The sequence below is a fragment of the Rhea pennata genome, chromosome 4 (genome assembly GCF_028389875.1).
Source record: "Rhea pennata isolate bPtePen1 chromosome 4, bPtePen1.pri, whole genome shotgun sequence".
NCBI lineage: Eukaryota > Metazoa > Chordata > Aves > Rheiformes > Rheidae > Rhea > Rhea pennata.
In genome coordinates this window covers 29,468,417-29,483,442 of record NC_084666.1, presented here as the reverse complement: position 1 = coordinate 29,483,442, position 15,026 = coordinate 29,468,417, and the positions used below count along the sequence as shown (strand labels likewise).

The window sequence follows — 15,026 nt, the reverse complement described above, 5'->3', positions numbered from 1 at the left end:
TTGCACCTGCATCCTTTCCTCAGGAGATTGCCTTAGCCTTGCAAACTATGGTGTGGCACAGAAAGACTTCTGTTATTTCTCCTCTTGATGTGGTCTCACTTTGCATATTACATTTAAACGTGAACTGTGCAAGAGAGAGCATTGCAGTGCAGTGATTAGGGCACCCAGGTGGGAGCTGGGACACATGAGAACATCAGCACTGATAAATATTTAATCTTTGTATGCAAAGTGTAACAGCTTCAACAAGAGAGACGCTGCACCTGCTCACCCAGCTCCGCCTAGGGTCTACTGACTGGAGCACGCTGCAGGAAAAATAAGCTTCAAACAGATGGCAGAGTTGAACTTGGATCTCCCAAACCGTAAGCATGTGCTTCAGTCAATCTGCACATTCGGCCTGATTAGCGAATCGCGTCAGATAAACAAAGCCACATTTTTCTGATAGTAGACTATTGACACAACAAAAGAAAACATCTTTTTCAGGTTGCCGGTTAGCCTTGCTGCTCGTCGTGGCCCCAGAGCCAGCGCCGCTGTTTCGCAGCAGTCACTTTGCGTGCTGTCAGTGTGCATCCCTCAGCCACCAGCAGGAAACAAAGCATGAAGCTGGAGACAGGAAATCCTATCGTGACAGAAATCGGCAAAGACAACTGTAATCCTCAAGCTGCTTTTTTTATGGGGGGGTGGGGGAGGGAATAAACAGGTATGGGTCTGACAGCATCCCTTTAGCAAGCATGGCTGGAGATTCCCAGGGTAAGAGGGGGCCTTTCTAGTGGGAGCGACGGGATCCTGGAAGAGCCCACTCCCCCTTTTGTGGGTGAACCCAGAGGGCCAGCTTTGCTGCACCTGGGGTGGCAACTTCTGTGAAATCAGCTTAGAAAGGCGTGCTTTAAGTTCAGCTTCTTCTGTCTTTAACGTCATTGTTAAACGACTGCTATGGTGGGATGCAAATTGAAGGAAGTCTAATAGCATTTGCCCTTGACTTCACAGCTGGTGTTCAGCCATCAGCTTTGCCTCTGCTGCTGCCACTTCCTTACCTGCAGCTGCTCTGTAGCTGGAAACTTGGGGCCAGGTTTAACTTTGGTCCTTTCAGTCTCCAGCGCCTTCCCTATCTGGGGACCTGTCTCTGCTCTTTTCCTACCTCTTCTCATTAGTCTCACAACTGTGGGTTTTCTTCTCGGTTCTCTATTCCTCTTTTATTTTTTTCTCAAGAAGCAAATAGTGAAAACAATTATACATTTAAAACTCCAGGAAGTACCAAATTTAAACCATGGAGATGTTTGTGTTTGAGGAAGAATTCAAGGTCAGGTTCTTCCAGCTTCTCACACTCCCATGCTGCTCGCCATTGCATCCAAGAGCCCCACGGCCTCGCTAACAGCTCCCCACACACACACAGGGTCGCTGGAGGGAAAGAAAAAAGCAAACTCCAGCTGTACATTCACATACACAGACAAATCCTGCTAGGAAATGACAAGGAGCAGCTAGAGGAAATGGCCTTCGGAGGAGTGAAATGCTCATCTCTGCTTCGCTAGGAGTGGGTGAGAGGAAAGAGAACGCAACGAATCCAAAGCAGATGCCGCGTGCACACCTGCGGTTGTGTACACACGGCCACTGCAACCTGCAGAAGACAAAAAGCAGACAAGCAACTCAGCCCGATAAGGGAATACGGGGTTTGTATGTTATTACATGCTAATGACTGCACACAGACCACAGTATAAGCTGGCCTTTGTGAGAATGTGGGAGATGAATAGAAGTTAATCACACTTTTCTTGCAGTTCTGCTCTACAAGTGTGAACATTTGAGACTGAAAGCAGGGCCTGTGTCTCCTATAGAGTATTGCCCTGGAACGCTCCTTCTGTCCTGTTCGGATAACTGCTAATTATTACAGCTTATCCAGGCAAACTGTGGTACTGCTTAACAACAGTTTCTGGGACTCTCATTTTACAAAAGTTATTATTGAATTGAAAAAGAGGAGAGGAAGGACTTTTTTTCTTGCCGAAGCACATAGCACTGCACATAATTTTACTAGAACATCTGAATGCTGATGGTTTTCCCAGAGAATGAAGTTCTAGAGAAAGAGTCCCAAAGTCTTCTGTGAACTCCTTCTGTGGACATCTGTGCTGGCAGAAGGAGAGTTGGATTTACAACGAGCTGGACTGCCAGGGCAATGTGTTGCATCAGATTGCTCTGCCATAGCTTTTCAATGGATGGCTTTTGCTGGGATCACAGTTTTTTCGCTTCCGTTTGTACACAGAGTGTTACTAGCTTTCGTGATCCCAGATAAACGTCATAATGCAAGGCAAGCGCAACTTGAAAGTTCACTGAGGGGAACTGAAAAAAAACAGCTGTTTCAGTTTGTTTTTAAACCATGCATGGGAGGACCGACCTATGTTTTTTTGCTATTGGGTACTGTAATACTTCAGATTTTTCCTGAGGGCTGTCACCATTTTGCTCCCTAGATAGCTATCAGGGCTAGTAAGTTCAGCCAGTTAAGAGTATATAGGACACTACAAAATCAAGAAAGGCCCTGACTCAAATTCCTTTTATATCAGTAGGAATCTTTCCAGACCTGGACCAGAACACGTGCAGAGGTGACACACCACATGAGGACATTTTTGGCAGCCCTTTGGATAAGCCTCTAGAAGCAGAGAAGGGAATGGACCCTTATTTAAGAAGGGCTGGAGAGTCACGAATTCAGGATCTGGAGATGGTATCAAGGAGTCTGTGTATATTGCCATTTGTTGTTTTAATAATACCATTTTCTGCCTTTTCTTTCCCTCCTCAAACAAGTAGCCCTTACATCAAAACAGTTATTTTTTAAAGAGAGGATCTAGCTGTGTTCTGGATAGTCACTCATATTTAAGTTCCCTTGAAATCTGTAGGTTTTAAACCCAAGACCAGGCTACAATTCAAAGTATTGCAGTGAGTATATAGTGAAGCATCTGTGTCCTCAGGAGCGGTGTTCAGGAGAATGAGTCACAGCACCTGCAGGGAGGGAAGAAGGAGTCAAACTGATTTTCCAAAGTACTGACCACTGACATATCATGGGAGAGATGTGGCCTTAAGGGAGGGGAAGGACAAGAAGGAGAACGGTACTGCTTTTGGATGTCTTCCACACTGTTATGCTCACAGCATTAGGAGGGAAGAGGGAAAGGCACATGAACATCGGACACCACTTTCTGGTTGTTATGTACTAATGAGGCTTTCTACCACTCTCTTTGCAAAAAGATCTCCACTTGCTGAATGCTAAACTAGTGGTGGTTATATTGGGGCAGAGCATTTTGGCAGCAGGGCACAGGCAAACATAGTCACTGCCCAGATAGTACCTGTGCCTATAGCTCCTCTAGGATCATTTTATTACCTTTGCTTTTATTACTCCATCCAAAAACAGTATCTTCAATTTCATGAGAACAATTGTCTCACCAGAACGAAACTGTAGCCCTTTTGGAAGGACTTTGGCAGATACATAACCATACATCTCTATATTTAGTAGAATTACTTACAGAATGCAAAGGGTGATATGCTGAAACTGCATGTTTACATTTTTGACAAAATTTCAACAAAACCTCATGATGTAGTCATCATAATATACTGAAAAGTTGGAAGGATATATAGCTTTTGCAGTAAACTAATATTCTCTTATGCTTTGAGGTATTAATGCTTGTGTCCAATTTTTGAGCATTTCTAGTCATAGAACTACTGAAGCGAGAAGAATTCAGCTGGTTAGCAAAAACTGTATATCTTCAAGATGTGCCTTATCTATTGAAAAAGATTTGATCTCCGTTTAGGCTCTGGGGCATATAAGATAGATAGTAGTTGATTTTGCATTGCTGTTAATACGTTTTATATGTTTTTTTAAAAAAAAAATTACTAAATCAAACCTTTTCTTCTCTCCTAGACTCAGAAAAAAGGAGAAACTTCCAAACTTTTCCAAAAGTTTCTGGTTGGTATTTTAATGAAATAAAAAGTAAATAAAATGTTTCTTTTCATTTCCTGAAAGATACAGAGTACATTTTTCATTGCACAAAATGCCAAATGTTTGGAATGTTTGACCATTCACAGAGAGAAGAAGATACAGGCATGCATATATTTTCAGAAATAGGAACAATCCAATCTCATCACATCAGTTTGAACAACATAAGAATATCATAAAATCAGGATTTCTCAGTATTTCTGCTGCTGTATGACTAGATGACATAAAACTATAACTAAATGGCAGAATGAGTGGTATGGGGAGTTGATAAGAGGATATATAGCTTGTCAGCTGTTTGAATCTAGCCCAGGTTGCCAACAGAAATAATAACAGTAATGGAAAGTCTTTACCATCTGACAGCTGTTTGGCTTAAGTGAAATGAGTCAGTGGCCTACTCTGATATTTTTAGATTACCCATCATGCCAGTCTGTAGACAGTACCATAAAATCTCTCAGAGCGCTTCCTAGAGGAAAGGTGTCAATGTGTAAAACTTAACGAGGGCGTCTTTAGTGATGGTAAGAAACTTCAAGACAGAAATTAAAAAAAACTCTCAGTCCTACAGGGGCCTCCTTTGGTGACTGCATTTACAGTCTTCTGAAGATGTCCTGATGATATCCTCAAGGCTAAATCCTTAATTGTCCCTATGTATGTCCATCCAGGTGATCTGAGAATATCATTCTTCAGGACTTACGGTTCTTCACTAGATCTTTGTTGGGTGCTCTGGTGTGAATGAGAACAGAGGTGCTTTGCCCTAGACCAGGGTGCCAGCTTTTGCCTGTTGTAAGGAATATAGGCAATCTTATACGATGGCATTTACCCTGCCAATTCAGTGTTTACGTCTACAGTCACTCCATACACAACCGTACAAGGGTCCCTCACCAGTAGCCCATCCAGCACTCCCTGCCATTGCTACAGATGTTGGCCCCAGGCCAGAGCTGGAGCTGCCCCCACAAAGATGCATCTGGGGGCCTGGCAGTTGCCCACTGGGAAACACCAGAAAGCATCCCCAAGGACATCCCAGTGAGTGTGGTTCAAAGGCAAGACACTCAACCACATCAAGATGCAGGCACACCTCAGGAGATGATTGCGGGTGCTTGTTATACCCGTGGACCATTCCTTCTGCTAGCTTCTACACCACCATTTGCTGGGAGATTCTGGTGGATAACGGCACGAGTCAGCCTGGTCTCATGCATGCAGTACATGCATGTTGGGGAACCTCAGCAGGCATCTGGGGAAAAGACACATCCTGGCAGTGGGAGGACAAAGTGGAGAGATTTGCCATGAGCTACATTATTGCTCTTCAGTAAATATATAAGAAAATAGACCTCTTCCTTTCTGTTAATTCAGCACCTCTTGCAAGCCCTTTGTTCATTCTGTAGTGTACGAGAAGAAGAGCTGAACAACATCACAACATAAAATTTGGTGCTGGTGGAATAGAGCTCCTGTAGCTGTGGTGGTCTCAAGATAGCAGTGAGGCAGGGGTCACAAGCAGAGGTGATTTCTTTTATTAGGCTAATGATGTAGCTGATAAAAGAGGCACATTACATCAGTGAACCTGATAAATTATATTAACTCCTCCTATAAGCCTTACTTTATTTACAAAACTCAAGATTCAGGCCACCCTCTTTCAGACTCTGTTTTGGGGTTTTTTTAAAGACATCTGCTGTGTTTTTAGCCTAGACAGTGCGGTCAGCATCTCTGACCTACATGAAGTAGTGAGGCAGTGGCAGAATTTGGGTCCATTTCTTCCATTTCTTACTCCTGGGATCAAAAGCCGAGGGCGGGTGGGCACGTGCCTTTCCCTGGGAGCGTCGTGCGGCACCAGGTCACGTGCAGCTCCCGTGTCCACAGACCTATCTAGAGAGGCTGTCAGCATTTTGGGAACCTGCCAGGATAACAGATCTCAAGTGGTACTCCCTGTGGTTCAAAGGTATCTTCTAACAGCCATTCCTCTGAAAGGTCCTTGTAATGCCTTTGTCTCATTCTCAGCACAGGACCTCATCATGCGCTTGCTAGTCTTTTCTGAAGGGAAAGGGTGAAAGTGGATTTCAACAGAAAAGTCAAAAGCTTCCTGTCAACATTTTCCATAGCGAACATGGCATTTCCAGGAGAAAACCAAAATATCTGAGCCAAAAAATAAAGTTTTTAATTTTTGGCAGTGCAGAACAGGTTTAGGCTGTTCGGTTTTTGACAGTAAAACAACATATATTCACACCACATTTTTTTTCTCTTTTACAAAATGCTGACATTTTCAAACCCATTTTCCTTTAACATCCAGTTTCTCTTGAGCGCTTTCGACAGCGCTCGTTGCAGGATTTAGTTCTGAGGGCTGCTCGCTGCCGAGGGGAGAGCCATGGATCCCAGGAAGAGAGCTGTGGCAGCGCATTAGCCGTGCAGGCTCTCAGGGGCGCGGGACCCCCGGCAGCCCTGGCCTTGGGCAGTGAGTCTGGCAATGCTGAATCGGGGAAGTGGCATTGCTCCTGGTCGGCTTCGCCAGGGGAAGGCTGAAAACGCTGCGTGGGAGGGAAAACCAGCCAAATCAAATGCACTGCTGAACAAATCTGGCCATCTTAGCAAGGCAGCAGAAGAAGCCAAAAATGCTGTGTCCCAGCACCTTCCAGGGATCCCACCAAGGCTTTACACACTAACCACATAGCCATGGAGTATGCCCTCTCCCTTAGGAGAGAGAGGAAACATTAGCGTTTGACTGAATTCACTAATGTTTTCTTACAGTGTGGAAATGTTACAATCTCTTTTTTTTTTTTGGCTACGGACACCTTTCCTCCTTCAGGCCGGTCCCCCTCCACTAACTGCAAGCCAGAGGAAGCCCTGGTCCATGCACAGAGCATCGCACACACATAACCAAAACTGCCAAAGACAGAAATGAGAAACTGAACTGAAAATGATTGAAATATGTTGATGAAATCCAACCACTCCCCCATTCACCCAGCCGATCAGCCTAGAAATGATGGCTAACGGGTTTCTGAGCTCCTCTATGTAAACAATGTGGAAATGTAAGTCTTGGTTTGGTGCATGCCTGGAGTGTCAAACTAATAACACTTGTCTCATATGTAAGCAGCTGCAAAACCTGATATTTACACAAGGATTCACAGAAATGAGAAAAGACTGCTTTTTTTTCTAGATGACAGGCTCTGGTTCAAATGGGAATTAATTTGGGAAAACCCTCTGGTCTGTGTCATACAGCATGCCAGGTTAAATGACGACAGTAGACTCCTATTTTTACAATTGAAGATTGTCTTTAAAGTGTTGACATCTTTCCCACAACATAGCAACATTTTTACCTACCAAAGCACTCTTCATTTTGCATGTCAAATAGATTGGGAGCAAAACAAAATTCTACCTTTGAAAGCAATCAATCAGCAAGTTGACAAATGCAGTTTGTATAAAAACAAATACATCCAAACACATTTGCTAGTTGTAGCCAATCTTTTGCAGAGCTGTCTCTGGTAGCACATACATACTTGGCTTACCTTTGACAAGGTGACTCAGATTTCAAAGCTTAAAGCCTGCTTTAAATAGGCATTTCCAAAACTCTGGTATCAGCTGACACATACTACTGCTGGCAACACAATGGTTATTGTCTCAGTCACCCAGAAGTAAATTTGCAATTCTACTCTTTTCAAGTAAATGAGGAAAGAAATGGTTGTTGCAATCGTAAGGTCTGAGGAGATCAAGAAGGCAAGGGCCAGCTTTGTGGAGATAATTGTTGTCCTTTATTAGACTAATTAGTAGAGCCAGAAAACACAGTTAAGTTTTTAGATATCCAAGCCCTACCTCAAGTCCCAACATGAGTTACTTCTAGATTTTTTCATCTGTATCAGCTGATCTGATAGTCACATTCCTCTCCTTACAAATCTTGCATCAGTTCTGTGGAGAAACGATATAGAAGGTGAAGCTCCTCCTAGCAGAGTGCAGCAATACCAAGGAGAAAGAGGATATTGAAATGTGTAATTTGTCAGTATGCTGCAGGATTTGAAATGGTGTGCAAGTTCTTCCAAAGCCTATTTCCATGCTTTCTGGAGTATCACAAAGGTTGGATCTGGCCATCAGCTCAGGAGTGCTTCTGGCACTTCATCTGATCTCAACAAAATACCAAAGCAACAAGAGAATAAATCTGGAAGTGACGGAAGCAATCTTGACTGAACTTGGGATATCTAAGGTCTCACTGCACCTCCATATATAAAATCACATTCTGTTCTAAATCCCCCCTCTCTCTACTGAAAATAGGGGGTTCTGAGGCAAAAGTGTCCTTCAGACCTGTTGGAGCAGTGGGATAGCATGGCATTTTCCACAGAAATTTCCTTCCTTGCAAAATTTGGGCTTTATACTGTAACACAAAGAACTGTAACACAAAATGGATAACTTTGGTCCAGGTAAACCTCAAGTAACTTTGCTGACTTTCATGACTTTGTTTCAGTTGTCTGGTAAGAGCAGAACTGAGTGTGTGTTTTATTCTTATACAGGAAGGTCTACTCCAGGTCTTATCCAATGGAAAATTATTGTTATCATACCCAGATTCAAAGTGCTCCCAAACAAAACATTCGGATATGATCAAAAATACATGTATTTCTTCATCTCCTATTTCTGTAAAGAATCCCAGCTGCTTTGCCTCTGCAGTGGCAGCACATCTGTATGGAAACAAAAGCAGAAAAAAGGATGAGGAAAAGAAGGCTATTTAATGGATTTTTGTCAGATGCTTCCATCTTGTGGCCAACTCAGAAAAGAAAACTTTACTCCGTATGATATGGGTTCAGTAATTCTTAGAAGATGTTTAAAAGCTTTTTTTTTTTTGTTATAGTAGAAATAATACTACACATTAAGAAGTAAATGTCTTGCTATAATTTATCTACTTAGTTCAGTAAAATGTAAGAAAGCCTTAGAACTTTTAGAGATCATAAATCTAGCATCTCAGAATGTTTTATCCCATTAGTGGCAGTGGGACCATTGGGAGCTGGAACTTAAATGAAGTTTTCCATTAGAAAGACATTGGGGGAAAAAGGGAGAAAGGAATCATGATTCAGAAAGAAAAAGTTCTATTTGTTTTGTTTTTTCTGATTTCCATTTTTTTTCAGCAGAAAGTCAACTATTTTATTAGAAAAGAAATACAGTTTTCAGTTTCACAGCTGGGTGAAAGCTTTCTAATTTGAAGGATTTCTCTGGTCCTTTTCCAAAAGGCTCTCCCTTTCTCTCTTCTTAGCAACTCAAGATCCACCAAGGAAGATGCAAGCTAGATTTTAGGAAAAGCTTTATCAGCAAGGGTAGTTCCAGATTGGGGTAGACATCCTGAGGAGCCTCCATCAAGCTGACAGGCTAAGGAAGTCCTGGTGAGGAATGACCTAAGTCCCAGTGATCCTACCAGGAGAGGAAGGGGCTAGATGGCTCCTTGGCTGCCCAACAACCTTGCTGTGTTGTGGCCCCAAAAGAGCCAACTGTCCCCCCCAGAAGGGATGGAGGACAGAAACATGGCAAGGCTGTCAGACTCGGGGGCATTGAGTCCAGCACTCCCCCACGGAGGCTGTGGGCACTGGCAGTGGACTACCATGGCCTACAGATTCTTCCTCCAGCTGCCAGTTTGGTGAGCCAGTCCAGGTCCCATGAGATGGCTTTGTCTCTCCTTCATTTTTGAGCACATGAAGGGCTTCACTTTTCTTTTCTTTTCTTTCTTTTTTTTCTGATTTTTCTCTGTGATTTAGTCTTTCTTCTGACTAGGTTATCTCAGCACACAGCTTCCATAGCCATAAACCTTTCACAGGATTTATAACAATCCCAAAGTTCAGCCTTAGGTCTATTTACCTGTGTAAGCTGAAGTCTCCTCCCAAGGGCACATGTAAAAACTATTCCCTACAGTCCCTATATTGCCCTGTCATATGCTTGGTATTTATTGGTCCAGCAGCAGCCCTTGCTGTTTCTTTTATGCTTCCCTTACAGCTTCTTTGCATCCCCACTACTTTTTTGTGCTGAGGTCACAGGCTCATTTTTGGCAAATGGCTCCATTTATTGGCTCCCAGTTGGCTCACTAGTGTGATGCCCACATGCTGTGGCTCACATGATTCCTGCGGGACATCTGGGCTGTGTTTTTCAGTGCAGTGAGGGTTCAGGTTATTGCACAAAATGCATCCCTTTGGCCAGAGAGTGTGACACTTCCCATACACATACATGGGTGCGGTGGTGTCTTACACATCAATGATTACACGCCTGTTCTGCAGAGGGAAAGAAGTGAGTCAGAGAACCAAATCTGAACTCCGTACCCAAGGCAGTGGCCCTTGTGCAGGGAGGGATTTTGGTATCGCCATCGTCTATCATGCGTATCTGTGGTAACAATTCTGTTGGTTCTCATGTCTCACACAATCGCTGATCTTCCAGAGGAGCAGCCACAGGGCTGAGGAGGACAGAAGGACACGAGCACTGCCGTGACTCTCTCCTGAAACCCTAGGGCAACAGGGAGTGTAACATGTCCATGCAACATTATAGGATAAAGAGTCCTTTTTGTGAAGGAGAGGAAACTTACTTTAACTCATATTTAAGGCACAGGCTGAGGCTGCTCCACCCTATTCAAAGTGAGGAGAGGCTTTGCTTTGCAAAGAGCTAGTGAAGGAGAGGGAGATATTAGAGAGAGAGTTCGTCTCAAAGATGGTTTTATCAGATGTGACCACTCCAAGAACAGGAGATTGCTAAGCTGTTTTTTCACAATGTCTTTCTGCAATGAGCCTTAACTAGCTCCCACTGGCAAGTAGGGACAGACTTTAATGTAGGAAGGGCATCTGGCAAGTTTAATTCTATTTTCATGCAAATATCTTGCAATTCTTCTCAAACTTGCATGCAATTATATCTGCTATGTTAAATTAATTACTGTGGGAGCAAAGAATCATGAGAGAAAATCCAATTTGATTCACAAAGAAGGTGAACTCAGTCCAAGTTGGAAAAAACCTACAGCTGTAGCCAGGGAAAGATAAACTTTGGTCATTTAAAGACATGGTCATCTAATCTTCTGTATTCATCAAGAGCTTTAGGCTGAAGACCCTCGCTCGCCACTTTAAATTCCTTTTTAAACAGTCTTTGGATAGTATATTGCACTACAAGAGGCAGAGAACATACCTGTCTTGTGGCAGCTTCCACCCAGGCACGCAGGGACATGGGACACAGCGTCCCATGCCTCTGCGGGTGCAGTCAAGCAGGTGGTGGACCTGCTAGCGCTCACCCTGCGGCGACCGCCAAGGGCTGCCGTCCCGTATGGCGGCTCAGTGCCCCGTGCGCTGCCTGTGTTCTGCACACCACCACAGTCAAGTTTTGAGGGGCAACGCGGCTCCCCACAGACATCACTCGCTTTCCGGGTCGTATGCTCATATGCACTTTTTCACCTCCTCGAAGGGCTCAGAGCCCTGCTTGCCCTTGCTGTGTGGTAGCTTTGCAGAACACTCAATTAACCAAAAACATCTACAACCCCCCCCAAGCAAGACTGATTCTTTATAACCATCTTTCAATAAGTGAGTATAGACCCCTCACATATCCTTAAATTATATATCATTTATTGAAATATAGAGATCTTAATTTACAGGGCTTTTTAAAGACAAAATATCAACAGGGGCATTTTGTAATACATTTTGTGCCTACCATCACTCAGGCCAGTTTGCCCTTCTTGAAACATTTCACAACAGCCACCATTTTGGAAATACTTCCTTTTTTATTATTCTAAAATATAACTTTTGGACATTCAAAGTGCAACAGTTAACGTGCCTGTGGAATATATCACAGTAAAAAAAAATATAAACAAAAGGCAGTGATATAGCTGTCATAAATGTTTGGCAGTATTCTAGAAGTCTATATAAAAATACTTATATACATATTGATGTATAACATCACCATATCTTACGTCCTTCATCGTGTAATAGGACCATTTTTTACAAGTTGCAGACCACACTGTAAGGAATTGGTTGGCCATTCCAAATCACAAGCTGTGTTTCATAGGCTAATGCTGATTGTCACTATACAATTACTCTAGAGAAAGAATTGGGAATATCTCTTCCAGCGGCTTCTCAAAAATAAAGCCATAAAAGAAAAAGTCTGTAATACTGAAAATACTGTAAAACAAAATGAATTATCCTCTCCTACTCTAGTAAGTCCCCTCTCTTCCTCTACCTCTCCTTACCAATTTCTAGGCTAGTTTTTCTGATGCCGAGCCTGAAATGAGCTGGGTTCAGCTAGACCCCTGCAAGGATGCAGGTCATTACATGGTAGTCATGACATGATGGAAAACTATCATTACCAGGGATCAGAAAGTAAGCCAGTTCTGGTTCACATCTCCAGTTTGAGTCTAGAGCCAAGACACGTTTTGAGATTCGGGATGAAACCAGTGAGAGGAAGGGGAGACCAAGTGAAAATATCTTTATATTCCAGTACCTGATATAATTAAACATGCTGGGCCTGATTTTCAAACCATAAAGAACACGAGGCCATGTGCAAAAATGCAGGTGAATCCGCTTGCCTAATTTGAGTGTGTAGTTGTACTGATTACACATGCAAATTAAGGCATGTGTGGTCTCAAGAGGCCTTTCAGATATCTGGGATATCTAATAGATCATTTGTGTTTTCCGAATTTGTATTTCATAGTCATAAGGGCAGCATCATATCTTCTGTCCTGGCTACATCAAGAGCCTTTAAATTTCACAGTTATCCCTATACAGACACAGTTTATCCCTGTGTTTTGCTAAAGCACTGCTTCCAAAAAGACACTCGATCTGTCAACTGCAAGGAATGGAGGATGTGCCATTGCTCATAGCTCGTTCGGACTGTTAGCCATCCTCAGGGCTGAAAATCTCTGTGCCTTGCTTCAAGTCATATTTTCACATTTGCAGTACATTTGTACATGGCCTTACTCAGATGACATTTTTAAGTCCAGATCCAGAATTATTTGCCTGTAACACTGACAATATTACATTTGTTTTCATCTGATCAACAACTCCCAGCAACAGCTGAAGTCAAGAGGAGTTGTGCAGCTTTTCCTGGGCCATTTAAAGTTGAATTTCAGATTTGTTATTCAGGATCCAGCCAGTATGTTCTCTCCACGACTGCTGGTCTGTCCTTCACACTTCCCAGGAAAATGCTGCAACACAAGAGTGAGTTTGCATCGTGTTTGCATCAAGTGTGTCATGCCAGATGCCAGTCATTTTGTATGAGGCACTCACTGCACCGAATTAGTGCCGAGTCTGAAAGCTGAGCACCAGAAAGGATGGGGTCCACTGTGGTAATGTACCTTTTTCATATGTAAGTCTTCTGAAGCATCATATGTTGATAATACACTTTACAGTGATAGCAGTAATCATAATACTTTGTTTGTGTAAGTGGAGATAAACAATAAACAACGAGTGCAGACTGAGAGTGGATTTGTTTTCATGCACCTTCCTCCAAAAAACACACCTGGAAGCAATTACTGTTTGTAGTTACAGTCTGCAAAGATAATAGTTTTCTGATGCTGTTTAAACCTGATAACTAGGACAAGTATATTTGTTGCAGAATTACTTCTGCTTGTTTAATCTGGAGTTCCAGGCTAGGAGAGATGTCTTTGTTCCATGACCAGGTCAAATATCAACTCAATTATTCACAGCTTATCCCAGGATAAGATTTCATTTGAGCACCCATGAAGCACTAATAATGGGATGTTGCCGGTAGTTTATCATGTACTGCCATTCTCCAGCACCTTGGAAATGTGGCATAAATTTTCATTTTAAAAAATTTAAAATGTTTAGAACCTGTCTAAATCAGACGACAGTGATCTTTTAGTACATCTGATTAGAAAAGCTACTCAGCTGATAATAAAAAACTAAATCTTAGCACATTGGAAGATACAAACCTTTCTCCATGTGAAAGTAGTTTTAGCTAACCAGGACATTTACTATGCTGTGTGCAGCCAGATAAAACAATAGTTTCATAAAAATTTTCAGGTCATAAATCTTTTTCTCCTACTTAATAAAGTTTCTTGAAACTGTGCTTTTTCTGAAGGACAATGAATTATAAAATATATACTTAGTGTTACTGAAAACAGTAGTAGTAGTATTGTTATGAAAACAGCTATCTTCTATAGTTAATAAAGACTTACTAGGTTTCTAACACCTATTATAGACCGTTTTTTAATTGTTATTATTATTATTATTATTCCCCTTTACTTGCATTAATGGTAAAAAGTAACATTTTTGTAGTACCAGTTAGTCCCTTGTGGTTTTAGACCTTTTTGGTCCAAAAGTGGTTTTTGCATGTTCTTCAATTCACATGATAGTTCAACAGCAGCTGACACTGAGATTGAGGGAGGAAGTACACAGAATTCATGAGCGATCTCTTCTAAAATCCATAGTATATGTTCAATGTGCACCTCAAAAGATCCTTGAGTGGACAGTTATTTACATAATTACAAAGATGAAGTATTGCTGCAGTGGAAATTCCATCCATCAAAGTCATATGAATGCCCTTGAAACACACAACTGGTCTGTTTGTGGCCTTTTCCTTTGTCCTTCTACCAGTTCAAATGGCAAACAACACTGAGATGCTACTGAAATACTGCAAGAAGCAACACTAAAAAAAATCCATCTTCAACATGTCTCTTTCATTCGTAGTCAGGCTGATTCCCATGCCCATCACTGGGAGTTTTTCTGTAAAAGTCCGTCTTCACATCCTTTACATCGCAATAAAGTGGTTTTCTCTGTGGAGCAGAAGTCTGTAGACTGTATGGCAAGCTTCTCCTTGTGCAGAGCTGGAAGGTGTTTGTGGCTTCTGGGGGGTTACAGGAAGCTGTCCTCTACCAGGTCTGAGGAGTCAATCCCGATGTCGTCCATCATGTCAATGTCCTCAATGGTCTCATCCTCTCTCTTGATAAAAGTAGAGCTGCTGGAACCAGTTTCAATGGCACTTTCTTCAGATGTCTGGGAACTGGAAGACACAAACCTCTCAGCACCAACATACACAACAAATGCAGCTAAGCAAGCATAATACTCTAATTTCTAGTAGAACTGAACACCAACTCCCCACACACTTTCTCACACACAGAGCA

The 15,026-nt window shown here is 42.4% G+C and overlaps 1 protein-coding gene across 2 annotated transcripts in view; it reads right to left on the bottom strand.

The window, feature by feature from the left end:
* Positions 1 to 11,492: 11,492 nt before the first annotated feature.
* Positions 11,493 to 15,026, bottom strand: part of PDGFRA (platelet derived growth factor receptor alpha) — a 36,161-nt gene continuing 32,627 nt past the window's right edge. For both annotated transcript variants that reach the window (XM_062575557.1, XM_062575556.1), the window contains one exon: positions 11,493 to 14,905. In XM_062575557.1, coding sequence (XP_062431541.1) covers positions 14,758 to 14,905 — 148 coding nt within the window. In that variant the 3' untranslated portion in view covers positions 11,493 to 14,757. The remainder of the gene's footprint in view (positions 14,906 to 15,026) is intronic.